At 42.3% G+C, this 16,289-nt stretch overlaps 1 protein-coding gene across 2 annotated transcripts in view; it reads right to left on the bottom strand.

Annotated features, from left to right (window-relative positions):
• TRPM3 (transient receptor potential cation channel subfamily M member 3) overlaps nucleotides 1–16,289 on the bottom strand; it is a 996,165-nt gene that overhangs the window by 114,301 nt on the left and 865,575 nt on the right. For both annotated transcript variants that reach the window (XM_023544757.2, XM_064291228.1), the window contains 5 exons: nucleotides 13,483–13,512; nucleotides 12,421–12,710; nucleotides 10,556–10,784; nucleotides 6,489–6,656; nucleotides 2,295–2,435 (listed from right to left, as the gene is read on the bottom strand). In XM_023544757.2, the coding sequence (XP_023400525.2) occupies nucleotides 2,295–2,435; nucleotides 6,489–6,656; nucleotides 10,556–10,784; nucleotides 12,421–12,710; nucleotides 13,483–13,512 (858 nt within the window). The remainder of the gene's footprint in view (nucleotides 1–2,294; nucleotides 2,436–6,488; nucleotides 6,657–10,555; nucleotides 10,785–12,420; nucleotides 12,711–13,482; nucleotides 13,513–16,289) is intronic.

Raw genomic sequence — 16,289 nt, 5'->3', positions numbered from 1 at the left:
ATTTCCTCATCTATTAAAGGTTGAAAATGAGTTAAATGATCTATTTAATATGAAAATACGTCACATAAGAAATGCCACACGTACACATACACTGTAAGCTTTAATAAGCTGTGTGTAGAATGTGAAAGTTTTGAATAGAAATATAACCTTATGTTTCTTATTTAAGTCAGTGGGAGTTCTACAAGAATTGGTATTCCATTTGCTTGTATTTTCTTTCTTGTGGCACTCAACAGACCGCAAAAAGGACACTTGTTTACATTTGTGTTGGTATGAGAACTGAAACAAGAAGGCAGAATTGTCACCTTGTTTGATTTCAGTTGGGAACATGTGAAAAGGGCGACTCAAATATTCCCCCTAATCAGTGTAAGCCTACAAATGATGGCAAAAGCACTCAAGTATTGATTTTTGGGTTACATGTAAATTTTTGTGAGTAGGCAGATTGGAAAATATGGAATATGTGAATAATGAGGATGGACTATACTATTATTATCCCCATCTTGCAGATAAGTAAACTGGCGGACAAAATGGTTAAATAACTTGCTTGAGGCCACACAATAGTAAGAAGCACCTGACTCCAAAGTTCATGCTTTTAACCACTAAGTTGTTTTCTGCAAGGTAAAAATAATTTATGTCTATATAAAATATATAAATAGAAATATTTTTGCATGTTCTGTATTTTACAGGGAGAATTTTTTTCTTTTTCTTTAAACATTACCCATTGCTGTTGGGTCAATTACCTCTCATAGCAACCCTACAGGACAGAGCAGAGCTGCCCCATATGGTTCCCAAACGGTGGCTGGTGAATTTGAACTATCAACCTTTTGGTTAGCAGTGAGTCTTAACCACTGCACCACCACAACTCTTTTCTTTTCTTTTTTAACATTAGGCTTTAATAGATCAGAAATTTTGTTTCACTAAAAAAATACAATATTTATATTTTTATAATATTCTGTCCTCTTTTAAGACCATATTTTAATGCAGTGGTTTTCAACTAGTGGTAATTTTACCCCACAGGAGACATTCTTGGTTGTCATATCTGGGGGGTGGGAAGTGCTACTGGCATCTAGTAGGTAGAAGCCAGGGATACTTTTTCAACACCCTGTAATGCACAGGATAGTCCCCTACAACAAAGAAATATTCTGCTCAAAATATCAATAGTACTGAGGTTGAGAAACCTGCTCTAAGCCAGTGCCAAGTGTTAGCACCCAAGACCACACAAAAAGCACCACATCTGGTCATTTGAGTCATCTTGGCCTTAGACTCAGATTATCTTGTTGCTAATTCAAGTAACTGCTGTATAGCCAGGTGTGAAAATGGCTAAAAATACAGACTCACTATCTTTCATCTGGCACAGTTCCACTGTGGCTGAAGAGAATCAAGGATGACCTGGGCCAAAGCTCACCCCAAGCTTAAAATGTCATTGAAAAGGAAAAATAGGAAATCAACGCCTGACCAATTTCTACCCCAGCAGGAGGCAATCCATTGTTTTGTAGGCAGAAAATGTTTGTGTGGTTTGCACACTGAACAATATTTTGGGCGGTTATAGGTTGCTTCAAGAAGTTTCTGCTGCTTCGGTTTGCATGTTGTTTAACTGTGGCAGAGCAAGAATGGCTGTTTGACGACATTACCAAACTGGGAGTAGTGCTGTCGTTGTTAGCTGCTGTTGAGTCAATTCCAACTCATGGTGACCCCATGTGTGCAGAGTAGAACTGCTCCATAGGGTTGTCAAGGCTGTGACCTTTTGGAAGTAGATCACTAGGCCTGTCTTCCGAGGTGCCTCTGGGTGGTTCAAATCACCAACCTCTCGGCTAGTAGTTGAGTGCTTAACCATTTGTACCACCCAGATTGGGAGCAGTTATGCATATATGTTACCCATCTCTACTGGTACTGCTTCTAACAGTCTCCTCAACCCGTGCCCACCAAATGTCACCCCGAGCCCAGGATGGGCATCGAAAATGGGCAGCTCTGATCTAGTCCTCATCCGTCTAGAGCATGGAAGTGTTTTGTGAAAGGACGTCTATTTTCCTGCTAGACTAGCCTCACCTCTATTTCTGCTAGTTCTCCTTTTTATCATTTCCTTTATTTTCTGAGAAGAAATGTAGCCTTAAGAATCTGCTTCCCAAACTCCACAAATCTTGGAACACTATTGAAAAAGCAAGGTCATGGAGCTTTCTTTCTTTCTGCATGAGTGGTGCTTACATTATGACTCACAGAGAAAACCACCCAGGTGCATAAGAAATGGGCATTGGCTCTGTGCAGCCATCCATAAGAAAGACGAAAGGGAAAGTGCTTACGGTGTAGAACCAGAACTTCACGATGGGTGCATTGTAGAATTCATAGATTTTTCTGCCCAGGGGGATTAACCGGTGCCTGCTCTGAACTTCCTCTTCATCCTTCTTCCTTGAGGACTCCCCATTGTTGCGTCCCAACATTGCCTACAGTGGAAGAGAATGGATACAATCATGGCAGGGCTTTGAAAAGCAGTGAGCCCATTTTACAGATAAGGAAAGGATGCTCATAGGACCTAAAAGACTCATCCAAGGCCCATCAGAGTGCCTTTCTTAAGTGAGCATTTGCATTATACATATGAACTGTAGGTACCCGTTTCCTGGGACAGTAGGCCTTGGGGATATTTTTTGAACATCCTCTTCTCTTCCACTCTGGGAGCTCTGGAAGATGACAGAAGATATCCAGAGTTCATAGAGGGAGACAGCACAGAGCCTGTGAAGCTGATGCGTTAGGAATCTATCTTCCCTCCCCATTCCTCTTCCCCTGCCCCACAGATTTAGTGAGACAGGCAGATTTGGGTTCAAATTCTGATTCTACCACGTGCTAATGACTCTTAATTTAAAGGTAAATTTTAACAATGGTACCTAATTTATCCAAAAGTTATGAGTATTCAAGAAGTTGAGTTGTCTGAAATACCTTGACCATAGTACCGACCTCACAGACATCTCCCAGCCCTTAGGCATATGCCCTAGTTCCCTGATTTCAAACCCCATAAAACTTGAATTACTGTTGTTATTAGTTTCATGATGACTCCTGGATCTACTGTCTTCCTCTGCATGAGAGAGTCAACAAGGTGAAACTAGGCTAACTGACCTGGGGAGGCCCCCATCTCTAAGCTGGTGGGAATTTCTTTAAGAATGGAAATACTTCCTTCTTATTGCAGTAGCAATAACAACAATAATGATTTAACATCACAAAAAAGACAGAACTTGGAAAAAGGCAGACACATGCCAATCTGGGTAGCAAGTGACAGGATGCCCCAAACATGGTGGAAGAATGGTGACGAGTTCCAGTCTTTATGTCACTCAGACATAAAGAATTGAGTCATAACTTGGACACTTAGAATCTGTGGGGCCTTGGGCAAGTTTCTTAACCTTTCTGAGACTTAGTTTCTTTAACTGTAAACTGAGGTAATACTAAAAAAAAAAAAAAATGAGATAATACTAGCACCTGCTTTATAGGTTGGTATATAAATCAATAAGCATCTGGCACTTAGTACAAGTTACCAGTTGCTGTTAAGCTGATTCCAACTCAAGGTGGCCCCACGCCTGTCAGAGTAAAACTGCGCTCCATGGAGGTTTTCAATGATTGATTTTTTGGAAGTAGGTTGCTAGGCCTTTCTTCCAAAGTGCCTCTGGGTGGACTTGAGCCTCCAACATTTTGGTTAGCTGCCGAGTGTGCTAATCATTTGCACCACCTAGGGACTCCGGCACTTGATAAGTACACAGTAAATATTAGCTAGTCTTTAAAGTGAACTTGGACTTTCTTAGATACTCTTGGCTGAAGTGATCTAGCTGGGATTTCTCACCAGGAGAAAAAAAAAAAGTGCATTATTAGGAGTTTAAACAGCATAGGCACCCTAGTGGCACAGTGATTAAGAGATCAACTGCTAACCAAAAGGTTGGCTATTCAAATCCACCAGTCGCTCCTTGGAAACACTATGAGGTAGTTCTACTCTGTCCTAAAGGGTCTCACTGAGCTGGAATTCACTCAACAGCAACGGGTTTTTGTTTCGGTATAACAGCATAATTCCTTGGCTTTAATTCTTCAGTATTATTATAAGACAAGGTTAGTTCCACAAATGGCTGGAAAGTGAGAGTTTTATTAAATGTGAAACCAAGATAAGACCTTATCACTGCTCAGAGACGGACAGGGATTTGGGACAAGAAAAATCATTGGGAATGTGAGTTCAGAGTTGAGAGATCTAATCGTAGAAATAATTTGTCTTGAAGTTGAGAACAGAGACAACTACCAGATTATTTGGTTTCAAACAACCCTTATCTAAGATATCCAAATATTAATATATTGGTTTCAATGACTTTGATCGTTGCCTCAAATATTCAGTTTACTCAAATATATAATAATCACAAATGATTTACTTATAACCAGTAGAATTTCTGGAGAGGCTGACTTCCATTTCCTTTATGGACTTTCTGGCTAGAAAAGTACCTTGAGTGAATGAGTGGGTAAAATTCCACACTAACGCTTACCTATGCATTTATTTTGATTAGTGAGCTGAATCCATTTTCACAATGGATATTACACACTAGACAGCAATACAGTTCTGTAAATATTGATTGTTGACCTCAAGAAACTCTGAGATTACATGATAGTTGTCCTACAATTTATATAACATAATTATCCTGCTTCTGGTCTGCTTACTTACATGCTTAATAAAACAATGTCATTCGGGACATAACGAAATGGGAGTACAGACAGCTTGAAGGGTTGTAGATATCTTAGAGAGTGGCATTTTGGGGTAACCTCTGAGTCAGAATCGACTCGATGGCAATAGGTTTGGTTTTGGTTTTTGGTTTCTATGGATGGTGGCTTTTCCAACAGAGCTACAACATTGCCCTGGGTCTGTGGACATGTTAGAACTTTCTTAAGAAAATGCAAGATAGAGACACTTACCTGGCAAAGCAGGCAAAACAGAACCAAAACCCGGACCAAAACAACTTGTTTTGCTTTTATCCAGACACATCCCAAAGTGAATGCATTTGGAAAAGGCTTGCCTCTTGTGGGTTTAAGTAAAGCACTTTAGACATTTCAGTAATTCCCGCCTAAGCAGCCTAACTTACTGATTTTGTTAATTTCTTTTTCCTGCAGTCAAACATTTCCTGTGACATTCCTTCCAGCAGACTTTAACAAGGTCAACTACAGACAAAAGCACACAGTATGGATTTGAGGATCTTTGCTGGCTGGACCCATATGTCAAGGCTGGGGAAGATCCTTTCAAGTGACCTAAGCTACTAAGAAGGATTGCTGGTGGAGCAGTGGTTAAGCGCTTGCCTGCTAACTGAAGGGTCATTGGTTTGAATCCACCAGCTGCTCTGTGGGAGAAAGATGTGGCAATCTGCTTCTGTAAAGATCACAGCCTTGGAAACCCTATGGGGCACTTCTACCCTGTCCTATAGGGTTGCTATGAGTTGGAATGGACTGGATGGCAATGGGTTTAAGCTACTAAGGATTCAGTAGGTAACAAACTATGAATGATTAATTTGAAGAATGTCCTGCTGTATATGCCCAGCTCAAATAGGTGCTGGAACTGTGGCCACAAAGAGATCTTTGGAAAGAGCCTACTGGAATGAAGTACTGCTTATCTGGAGGAAAAACAAGGTGGTCCCACCAGGATAATAATGGAAAGGCCTTTTGTCACCTGAGCAAAAGCAATTTTTTGTTTTCTCTCCTTATGGCTTCTTCTGGGTCATTATAGCAACAATCATTGGTCAGGGTTGTGTAGGAGGGCGGGAATATCAGGAAGTCCTTATGAAGTTGCTGCTTGGTCTCCAAAGCTATGAAGCCTTGCTGGTCCCTTTAATAGCTACATGGTATTTTTAGGCTTTGGAAACAATCCAGTGGCAGTCACAAGGCTCAGGTGGGGGTTGCAGGAGGCTGTCCCGTACCCAGCTGCCCCATTTCCCCTGCAGAACAAAGCATCCATGCTCTATAATTACACCAGGAAAAAGCTAATAAAAGCTTTCTATACAAACCTCAAAATTCAATTAGTCCTGCATTTGTAAGCCTGACCCTGAAGACAAAAGAGAAAGCCTTACTTAGCTTCTGATCAGCAGAACAGGTCCAGCTGAGAGAAGCCAGCTGCTTCCAGATCATGGACTCCCTTCCCTTCTCCATGTGTGTGAACACTGCCCTGTTACCTGATTGTTCGTAAAGCAGTGCCGTTTGGAAAACGTGGGGTGCTTTCGAATTTCATTGGTTTTTCCTGCACCACTAAGCCTGGCTGAAAATTTTCACATAGGATTGAACCCTAAAGTCATGTTCTTTGTGTACAGAGAGGAAACGTTTATAATACCCTGGTCTCAAGACTTAAATGAAGGCACCCGGTGATGCTTTAAACCAGGTGGGAGGCTAGGGAACAGCCAGGTGACCTGGAGAGGTATTAGATGTTAAGTCCAATGAATGGGACAAGTGGATTAGGGATACCCCCCAGCGAGAATAACTGCTTAGTGTTTCCTTACTGTCAGTTCCATATCTTCTTCATCTTTTTCCTTCGTAGGCTTCTCTGGTTCTTCTGGTTCCTTCTCTTGGAGATGGATTTCCTGGGCCTGAGACATATAAGGCATGTCGTCTTTGTTCTTGAACTCCAAGCTGAGAATTGAAGGAGGAAGTAGAATTCCCAGAATTACCTAAAGTAATAATAATGATAATAATAATCATCACATTTAAAGGATTAAAATTAGTGTGGTTGCTTAGAATCAGAGGGCCTGGGGCAAGGGGTGTGTGTGAGTGTGTGCGTGCGTGTGTGTATATGCACACCTGTGCTGTGTGTGGCCCTGTGTGGAGACCTGGACACTTGAATCACTAACTGGACATGTGAATAACTAAACACATTGATGCAAACAGCTAGGAGAGGTTATGCACAATAGTTCAGTTTGCATTTTGGAGAAACTAAGCTTTTTGCCCACATGCATTTTTTTCAATTAACACCCACTTTTTTTTTTTTTTTTTTAGCAAGGGGGAGGGGACTGAGGAAAAGAGAGGCCAAGCACTTTCACCCAAGGCATAACTGGGAAAGAATTCGGCTTTGCATTTAGCCACTAGACAGCACTTGACTTTGGCTGTGAAATCAGATCATACCTATGTCCACAGGCATTTATCTGCTAATGTGTCAAGTGGAGCTGATTATGTGTCATCTGGTTATTGCCATAAAAAATGCTGCCTGTCCTAGGTTGACCTTGAGACAGTGCATGTAGGAAAGCATGTTATTCATTTTAGAGCACGTCCCTGGCATGTGCCACTACACAACAGCCACACAGACACACACACTGTATTTACCATGAGAATCCCCCCGCCTCCCACAGATGCCCCAGGAGAGGCCAGCGCTGTGTTTCTCTCATGTACAAACAACGTGCTTAGATCTCTATATGATGGTACTAAACCCCTAGGCCTCACTCAAGGGAGGGCAATCTCATTCTTCCTTTGCACGGAGGGTCAGTCAGGATGATACTCTTGTAATGAGGCAGGGACAGTCTGTGCTCAAAAGCTCACTGGGACTCGAGAGCAGCTAAGGGAAAAGGGTGACCCTTCCCTGGCAGGCATGGGAAGGCTCAGGTGGCGGGCTGGCAGCCTTCATGGGACATGACACCCTGTCCTCGTTGCTAAGGGCCAGGCTTGGCTCCCTGTCTGAGGCGGGACTTGCAGTCGCTAGCAGTGTGGCTATAGAATGCCCATGACACACTTCATGGAAACTTCTGTAGCTCTGGGCCAAGAGAGGGTACTTAATTAGGGGTGGGCCAGGGAGTGGGGGACGGGTACTGATTCAATCAGGGTGGCCTCAGGGTGTTGCTCCCGTCTGATGACCCTTCTGCTTTGGGCTGACCACAGAGGTGCCCAGATCAAGTAGTTCTAAGCAAGTTGGAGTCCAGCTTAAGTTGTAACAGGAGTCCCTGATTGGTACAAACGGTTAATACACTTGGCTGCTAATGGAAAGGTTAGAGATTCGAGTCTGCCCAGAGGTACCTCAGACCAAAGGCCTGGGCGGGGGAGCATTATTCAATAGGCAAGGTAAGCACAGTGCTTACCTTGCTTACCAGATCATCTGCAGCAAACAATTTCACATTTTGTTACCATGTCAAAGATTCTGCTTCTAAGTACAGCTGGCATCTGTCTTGCTCCCAACCCGATAGTGCCTTCCTACAGAATCAAAGCCTCTTGTCAAATTTACAATCCCTGACAGGGACGGATTATTCAATCAGCAAGGTAATATGAAAAGGTTTACTACAGATTAATAAGTAAGCATAAGTAAGCCCATGCTTACCTTGCTGATTGGGTAATCTGCCCGAGGCCTGGAGACCTACTTCTGAAAAATCAGCCATTGAAAACCCTACAGAGCACGGTTCTACTCTGACACACATGGGGTCACCATAATTCAGAGTCAACTGGTTTTCAAACTGTAACAGCCACAAACTCTAAAGATACAGCATTTTAAAATGTTCTTTTAATCTTCCCTCTCCCAATTTTTTCTGTCTTTACTTCTTTTAGTTTAGTTTCTTATTTGGAAAACACTGGGAAAAGAAAATAAAAAATCAAAAGCTGCACATCCTACTTCTTTTAAAAACAGTAAAGTCCCTTACATTGTCCATTCCATCCCAGAGGTAACCTCTGCAAACAACTTACTGTGCATCCTACCTGGTTTTATTTTTTTAAAATTATTTTATACAGACAAAACCATACACATACACTTTTTTTTTTTTTTTTTTTTAAACAAAAACGGACTCAGGCTATGCATTCTGGTCTTTGCCTTGTTTTGCTTCACTTAAGAATACGTCATGATTATCTAGCAATGTTGTTACATACAAATCTATTTCATTTTTTATTTCAGTTTAGAAGATTTTTCAAATGCAGCTGATAGAAGTCAATGTCTCTTTAAGGAAAGACGCAAAGGAGGGCCAATGAGTTCAGGCTCCCTCAGAGCAAAGTTTGCCCAGGTAAGCAGCTCCCCGTGTACAGGGCTTGTACCAGAAGCAAGTGGTACCTCCGATGGTACCTGTGTGTTACTGTCACCTCCAGATCCGCTGAAAAAGATTAATGTCCATAGAGTGCAGTGTTGTTGTTGTTGTTAGGTGCCAACGAATCTGTTCCAGCTCACAGCAACCCCACGCACAACAGAACAAAACACTGCCCTGTCCTGTGCCATCCTCACAATCGCTGTTATGCTTGAGCCCACTGTTGCAGCCACTGTGTCAATCCATCTCATTCGAAGGTCTTCCTCTTTTTCGCTGACCCTCTACTTTGCCAAGTATGATGACCTTCTCCAGGGACTGGTCCTTCCTAGTGACATGTCTAAAATACATGAGACAAAGTCTTGCCATCTTGGCTTCTAAGGAACATTCTGGCTGTACTTCTTCTAAGACAAATTTGTTCGTTCTTCTGGCAGTCCATGGTATACTCAATATTCTTCTACAGCACCATAATTCAAAGCCACCAATTCTTCTTCAGTCTTCCTTATTCATTGTCCAGCTTTTGCATGCATATGAGGCGACTGAAAATACCATGACTGGGGTCAGGCCCATGTGGTCCTCAAGGTGACATCTTTGCTTTTTAACACTTTAAAGAGGATATGTCGTTTTGATTTCTTGACTGCTGCTTTGATGTTGACTGTGGATCCAAGTAAAATGAAATCCTTGACAACTTTAATCATTTCTTCATTTATCATGATATTGCTCATCGGTCCAGTTGTGAGGATTTTTGTTTTCTTTATGTTGAGGTGTAATCCATACTGAAGGCTGTGGTCTCTGATCTTCATTAGCAAGTATTTCAGGTCCTCTTTGCTTTCAGCAAGCAACGCCCATACCACGAAATATTATTCAGTGATAAAAAATAAATGCATTGTTAAACTGTAAAAAGACATGAAGGAACCTTAAATGCACATTGGTAAGTGAAAGAAGTCAGTCTGAAAAACCTACATTTTATATGATTCCAACTATAGAAGATTCTGGAAAAGGCAAAACTATAGAGACAGAAAAAAGATCAGTGGTTGCCAAGGGCTCAGGGGAGGGAGGAGAGGGATGAAGAGGTGGAGCATGGGGCATTTTTAGGGTGGTGAAACTATTCTGTAGGATACTGTAATGGTGGCTACATGACATTACGCATTTGTCCAAAGCTAGAGAGCTGTACAACACAAAGAATGAAACCTAAAATAAACTATGGACTGTAGTGAATAATAATGTATTAACATTAGCTCATCAACTATAACCATTGTACCAAACCAATGTAAGCTGTTAATAACAGACTGCTTGAAAAAATAAAGTGTACTAAGAAGAAAAACTTAACCAAAAATTAATGTCTAGGTACCATCTCTGGAGTTGGACTTTTATGTGCCTGTTGGACTTCAGCAGGACCTGGGGAGGCCCTAGCCGCTGTATTAAAAAAAAAAAAATGCTAACATGAAACCTCCTGATGCACGGTTGGGGTCTAGAACTACCCTCCTGAGATTACAGAGTGCCCAATCCCATCACAGATTCGGCTTGGAAAACTCCAGGCAACCCTCTGGTCCTCAGAGCCATAGGGCCTTCTGGGCGCTGACCTTGAGGCCTGAGTTCTTGCGCATCCGGAGGCGGCCCATCCACATGTCGGTGAGCAGCATCTGGCTGCATGTGTGTGCGATGAAGTCACGGTGCTTGGCAGCCACAGCAAGCTGCAGGCACGTGGCGTTGCTCCAGTTCTTCAGTTCATACGTCAGCAGCTTCATGGCCAGCTGCTCGTCCTGCTTGTAGGACTGGTCCAGGAGCTCCACGGCCAGCTGGCCAAAGTCCCTGAAAGAGAGAACACATGGAGGAGTCCATCAGGCCTGCCTGAAGACTTGGATGAGGAAAGTGGGGACCCATGGGTCAAGCCACAACAAAAGGTTGTTGCTGAGTGGTGTGTGGTATAGTAGTTCCTTATGGGGTATAGTCTGTTCATTCATTCATTCATCTAGCTAACAGTTATTAAGCATCTACTATCCTGGTGGCGTAGTGGTTAAGTGCTATAGCTGCTAACCAAGAAGTTGGCAGTTCAAATTTGCCAGGCACTCCTTGGAAACTCTATGGGACAGTTCTACTCTGTCCTATAGGGTCGCTATGAGTCGAAATCGACTGGACGGCAGTGGGTTTGGTTTTTTTGATTTTTATGGACCAGATCAAGGAGCCCGGGTGACACAATGGTTAAGAACTTGGCTGTTAACCAAAAGCTTGGCAGTTTGAACCCACCAGCCGCTTTGTGGAAAAAATACTGTGGCAATCTGCGTCCGTGAAGACTGCAGCGTAGGGAACCGTATGGGGCAGTTCTACTCTGTCATATTAAGGTTGCTACGAGCTGGAATTGACCGGACAGCACACAACAACAACAACATGGGCCAGATCCACTACCCGTCTGTCAGTTTGTTGTACTGTGGTAACTTGCATGTTATTGTCATGCTGGAAGCTATGCCATTAGCATTTCAAATACAAGCAGGGTCACCTATGGTGGCCAGGTTTCAGGGGAGCTTCCAGACTAAGACTAGGAAAAAAGGACTTATGATCTACTTCCTGAATCAATGAAAACCCTATGGATCACAACAGAATACTGTCCGATATAGTGCTGGAAGATGAGCTCCCTAGTTGGAAGGCACGATGCAACAGCTGCAACAATGGACTCAAACACGCCAATGATCGTGAGGATGGTGCAGGGCCAGGCAAAGTTTTCTTCTGTTACACATAAAGTCGCCACGAGTTAGAGCTGACTCAAGGACAGAAATCCTCATTAGATTGGAGGTGGAAGCCAAACAAGGCATGGTGACTGCACTCAGGGCCCTGAATTCAGACCAGTAAGTCAATGACTAGAGTGCAGTATGTCTTCTTAAAAGTGATAGCCTTCAGTTCAAATCCCAGCCTTGTCAATTTTTACAAGTGTGTGTGATCTTGAAGAAGTTACTTAAATTCTCTGGCCCTCATTTTTCATAACTGTAAATTACACATAATATTAGTACCCACATCTTGGGGGTAGTTGAGAGGATAGAATGAGGTCACCTATGTACCTTCTTGTGTAGTATTGTGTCCAATACATGTTTATTCATGTCCATCCTCTGTGTGTAGTCCCTGGGTGGTGAAAACTGCCAAGTACTTGGCTATTTACCGAAAGGTTGGCGATTCAAACCCACGCAGAGGTGCCTTGGAAGAAAGGCCTCGAGATCTGATTCTAAAAGGTGTCAGCCAAGAAAACCCATGGAACACAGTTCTACTCTGCAACATATGGGATTGCCATGAGTCAGAATCAACTTGATGGCAGCTGGAAACTGGAACCCTCTGTGTGTACCATGGGGGTAATACTGCCTCCCCTTAAAGCTTTGGGTAGCTCAGAACCTCCAGTATTTGGGGCCCATCTTCTCTTCTCTTTCCCTGACCCCCCATTCCATTTGCTGGAGTGGCGAACCTGGAGTTGTGGTTCAGCTCCTGGGAGATGTCGTCGACCATGTCGTTCTCAGAGGCCTCGTGAGCCATAGCTTTGCAGAGCTTACAGGCCACCAGGGCCTTGGCCATGGCCTCCTCACCATGCTGCCAGAAGAACAAGGCCATCTTCTGCCGCTTCATCAGGACAGCCCACACCATCAGCTCGTGGAAGGGGAAAGGGAAGTGGTTGATCTCAGGGTCGTCCAAATCAATGTCCACCTCTTCTTCACGCTTCTTGGTTGTCTTTCTTCCTCTTCTCAAGGGAACATCGTCCTGTAATTTTAGGGACACAACATAGAGGCTGAGTTGGAAACAAATCAATTCATTTCAGTAAGTAGTTACTGACCCAGGTTTGGGACAGATACAGAAATGAAGTACGCCAGCTCCTATCCGCAAAGAACTCATGGGCACATGCATGCCTAACTTTAAAACAAGTTATAATAAATGTATCAGCACAGTCCTGTGGGGACACATCTTTCTGTCATACTTTAATTTAAAAGTTATTTCCTTAAGGGCCATTTTATTTTTCTATTGTCCTTAAAAAATTTTTTTTTTTCTCCACAGGTAGGGTTGTTTGTATCTCAGATGGAGAGTTCTATTCTTTTCATTGAAAGGGCCAGGACAGTCTATACTTGAATTTGCATGTATCACAATAATCACACAAACAAAAGACAGGAAGCAGATAACCTGTCTCGAGTTTCTGCATACCTATTGGACGCATTTGTGAAGTAGTTCTGGTGTTTGGATCTGTTGGCCATTTACAAGTACCCATAAATAGATTTCACTTACTGGAATTTATATGCTTCCTTAATTTTCAAGTTAGTATTTCAAATAGGATTTATTTCCTGTTTGCAATGCTAACATGACCTTCTGGTGGAATTTTCAAAGCTACTGTGACCTGTACCCTTGTTACTTTGAAAAATTTTATTTCCTTATTTTAGAATCATGGACTAAGCCCTAACGCTGCAATAAACTTAAATATGTTTTTTTAATTTGTAATAAAGAGAATAAATAACTGACACTAATAATTTGAGCAAACATTTACCTCCATTCCCAGCAGTTTCAAGGCTTTGGGCTGTTTAAGGAAAAAAAAAAAAATGTCATGAACTTAGTTAGATCTTTTTCATAGAGGTTAAGAAAAGAATCCTACCGTATCTTAAACAGGTAATATAAGGACTCTATGGAGCAGTGTGTTTTTTATGGAGCAGTGGTTAAGGAGGTTGGCTGCTAACCAAAAAGTCAGCAGTTCAAATCCACCAGCCGCTCCTTGGAAACCCTATGGCGTAGTTCTACTCTGTCCTATATGGTCGCTATGAGTTGGAATCGACTCGACGGCAACAGGTTTGTTTTTTTTTTTTGGTGATTGTACCATATAGCATTTGTTCATTTCACTAAATAAAACGCCAAAAAGGGAGACTATAGAAATTCTAAGAGAATTGGGGATTTGGTGATTTTGGCGAATCACAGAAAACTAGGAAGCTATTAATTGTTCTGTTGTCATTAGTTACCGTCAAGTTGACTCTGGCTCATGGTGACCCCATGTGTTACAGAGTAGAACTGCTCCATAGGGTTTTTTTTGGCCTCCCTTGTGGCACAGTGGTTAAAGCACTCAGCTGCTAACGGAAAGGTTATCGGTATCGGTTCAAACCCACCAGCTGCTCTGTGGGAGAAAGATGTGGTAGTCTGCTTCCATAAAGATTTACAGCCTTGGAAACCTTACGAGGCAGTTCTACTTTGTCCTCTTGGGTTGCTATGAGTTGGAATTGGCTTGACGGCAATGAGTTTGGTTCGTTTTAGGTTAATCTTAATGGAAGCAGATTGCTAGACCTTTTCTTCCATGATACCACTGGGTGGGTCTGAATTGCCACCCTTTAGGTTAATAGTCAAGTGTAAACTGTTTGCATCACCTAGGGACCTTCAGGAAGCTGGAGAGGCATAATGAGATTTCTCAAAAGTAGAGCTTGCAGGCTCATGATCTCTTTTGTGAACCAAGATTTCTTCCACCTTCTAATGACCATTCTTCTTGGCTGACAGCTCTATGACACCAATCACTTGGGAAAGCAATGAAATGTTCAATCAAACCATCAGATATTTCTCGAACCTCTGAAGAGCCTCCATTATCTGGAGACTTGGGATATTATTCAGAAATGTCTAGATGTCTCATGCTGGCCATCTCCCTATGCTGCCGCATGGGAGAGCAAGGTGAGTAGGGCTGGAAGGGCATGTTCTGATGGTGGCCAAGGTGCTCAGTGGCATGGAAGGTCAGCATCATCGGCCGTGCTGGGAAGTGCAAAACAGGCACCAAGAGAGAGGGTGACTCAGCAAACCACAGAACTTGATTTATGGTTAGCAAGTGGAGATACAAAATTATATAGCAGGGCCCAAGACTACCAATTCTTTATTTTTAACAGTAACAGAATGGGGTGGTTCCATCTTGAAAGTTATGTGAGTGAAGAGTAAGGCTATAGAACCTCCAGTTTCTCCAAATTTCATTCGTCCATTCCAGTTTGAACAGCTTGAACCTAGACTCTCTCCCTTTCCTTCTCTTTCAGTTTCTAAACTGACCAACTGTTAAAATTTTACGTGATTTTTCCCCTTATTTATAATTTTCGGTGCTTTTGAAGTTCTCTGATCCATGAAGTGAAAACTACTTTCAGTAATCACACTAAGATATTATTTGCTTTTTACACTATGCTAACATTTGCACTGGTGGTACAAAAGCCACGGTGAATAAAACTGCTGAGTGTCTTGGTTTGCACGCAGGCAGTGGTAGGAAATTTTACTAGCAGTCACGAGACTCTTCAGTGTTATGCATTTACATTACACACATGCCAATTCACTTATTAATGTCCTTGATAAAGCATATTAATTATTAATCCAGTTTTTATTAAATCTCTACCCTTGACTACAGGGAGCCCTGGTGGCACAACGATTAAGTGCTTAGCTACTACCTGAAAACTGCTCCGTGGGAGAGAACACCTGGTGATCTGTTCCTGTAAAGATTAAAACCCACTGCTGTAGAGTCAATTCTGACTCATAGCAAACCTATAAGACAGAGTAGAACTGCCCTGTAGGGTTTCCAAGGCTGTAATCATTATGGAAGCAGACTGTCACATCTTTCTCCCGCAGAATGACTGGTGGGTTAGAACTGCTGACCTTTAGGTTGGTTAACAGCCAAGTGCTTTAACCACTGTGCCACCAGGGCTCCTTCCCATAATATCATGGCCTAGGCAACCTCATGGGCAGTTCTACTCTGCTTATAGGGCCGCTATGAGTTGGAATCGACTCAATGGCATATAACAACCACCACCACCCTTGGCTACACATCTTTTTTAATAATCTGTGGGGTAAAACAGGAAGTATGCATAAAGCTCTGCTACTTTCTGAAACATGCTAGGTGGTCTTGAGGAAAAGCACTTAAGTGATTGTTTGAACTGAACTAGCCACTTTTCCATGAAGTATTTTTTACTTGAAGGAATAGCTGGCAGACAAACTGGTTACTTAGACTAGGAAATTTTGCAGATTTTTGGAAATGAATGAAGCAAGGCTATCATTTCAAGGAAAATAACTGACGGTATTTGTTAAGGACAAAATTCAAATTTTCAAACAAAAATGAGAATTCTGGAAAACTCGTATCTCCCATGATGACGCTGACAGCTTCTCAATACTTCGTATCACCTCCGGCGAGATTAGCAGTTATACTACTGAGTGTGAATTCTTGATACCACATAATGAAATGGGCCAACATTTGCAAGACCTGCATAACTCAAGGAACCAATATTTTCCAGTGGCCAATTCATTATGTTACAAGATTCATATAAAGTACCAGACTAGAATATTTTAGTGTAACAG

Source organism: Loxodonta africana, chromosome 9, assembly GCF_030014295.1.
Source record: "Loxodonta africana isolate mLoxAfr1 chromosome 9, mLoxAfr1.hap2, whole genome shotgun sequence".
NCBI lineage: Eukaryota > Metazoa > Chordata > Mammalia > Proboscidea > Elephantidae > Loxodonta > Loxodonta africana.
The sequence above is the reverse complement of the archived record's forward strand: the minus strand, read 5'-3'. Positions and strand labels throughout refer to the sequence as shown.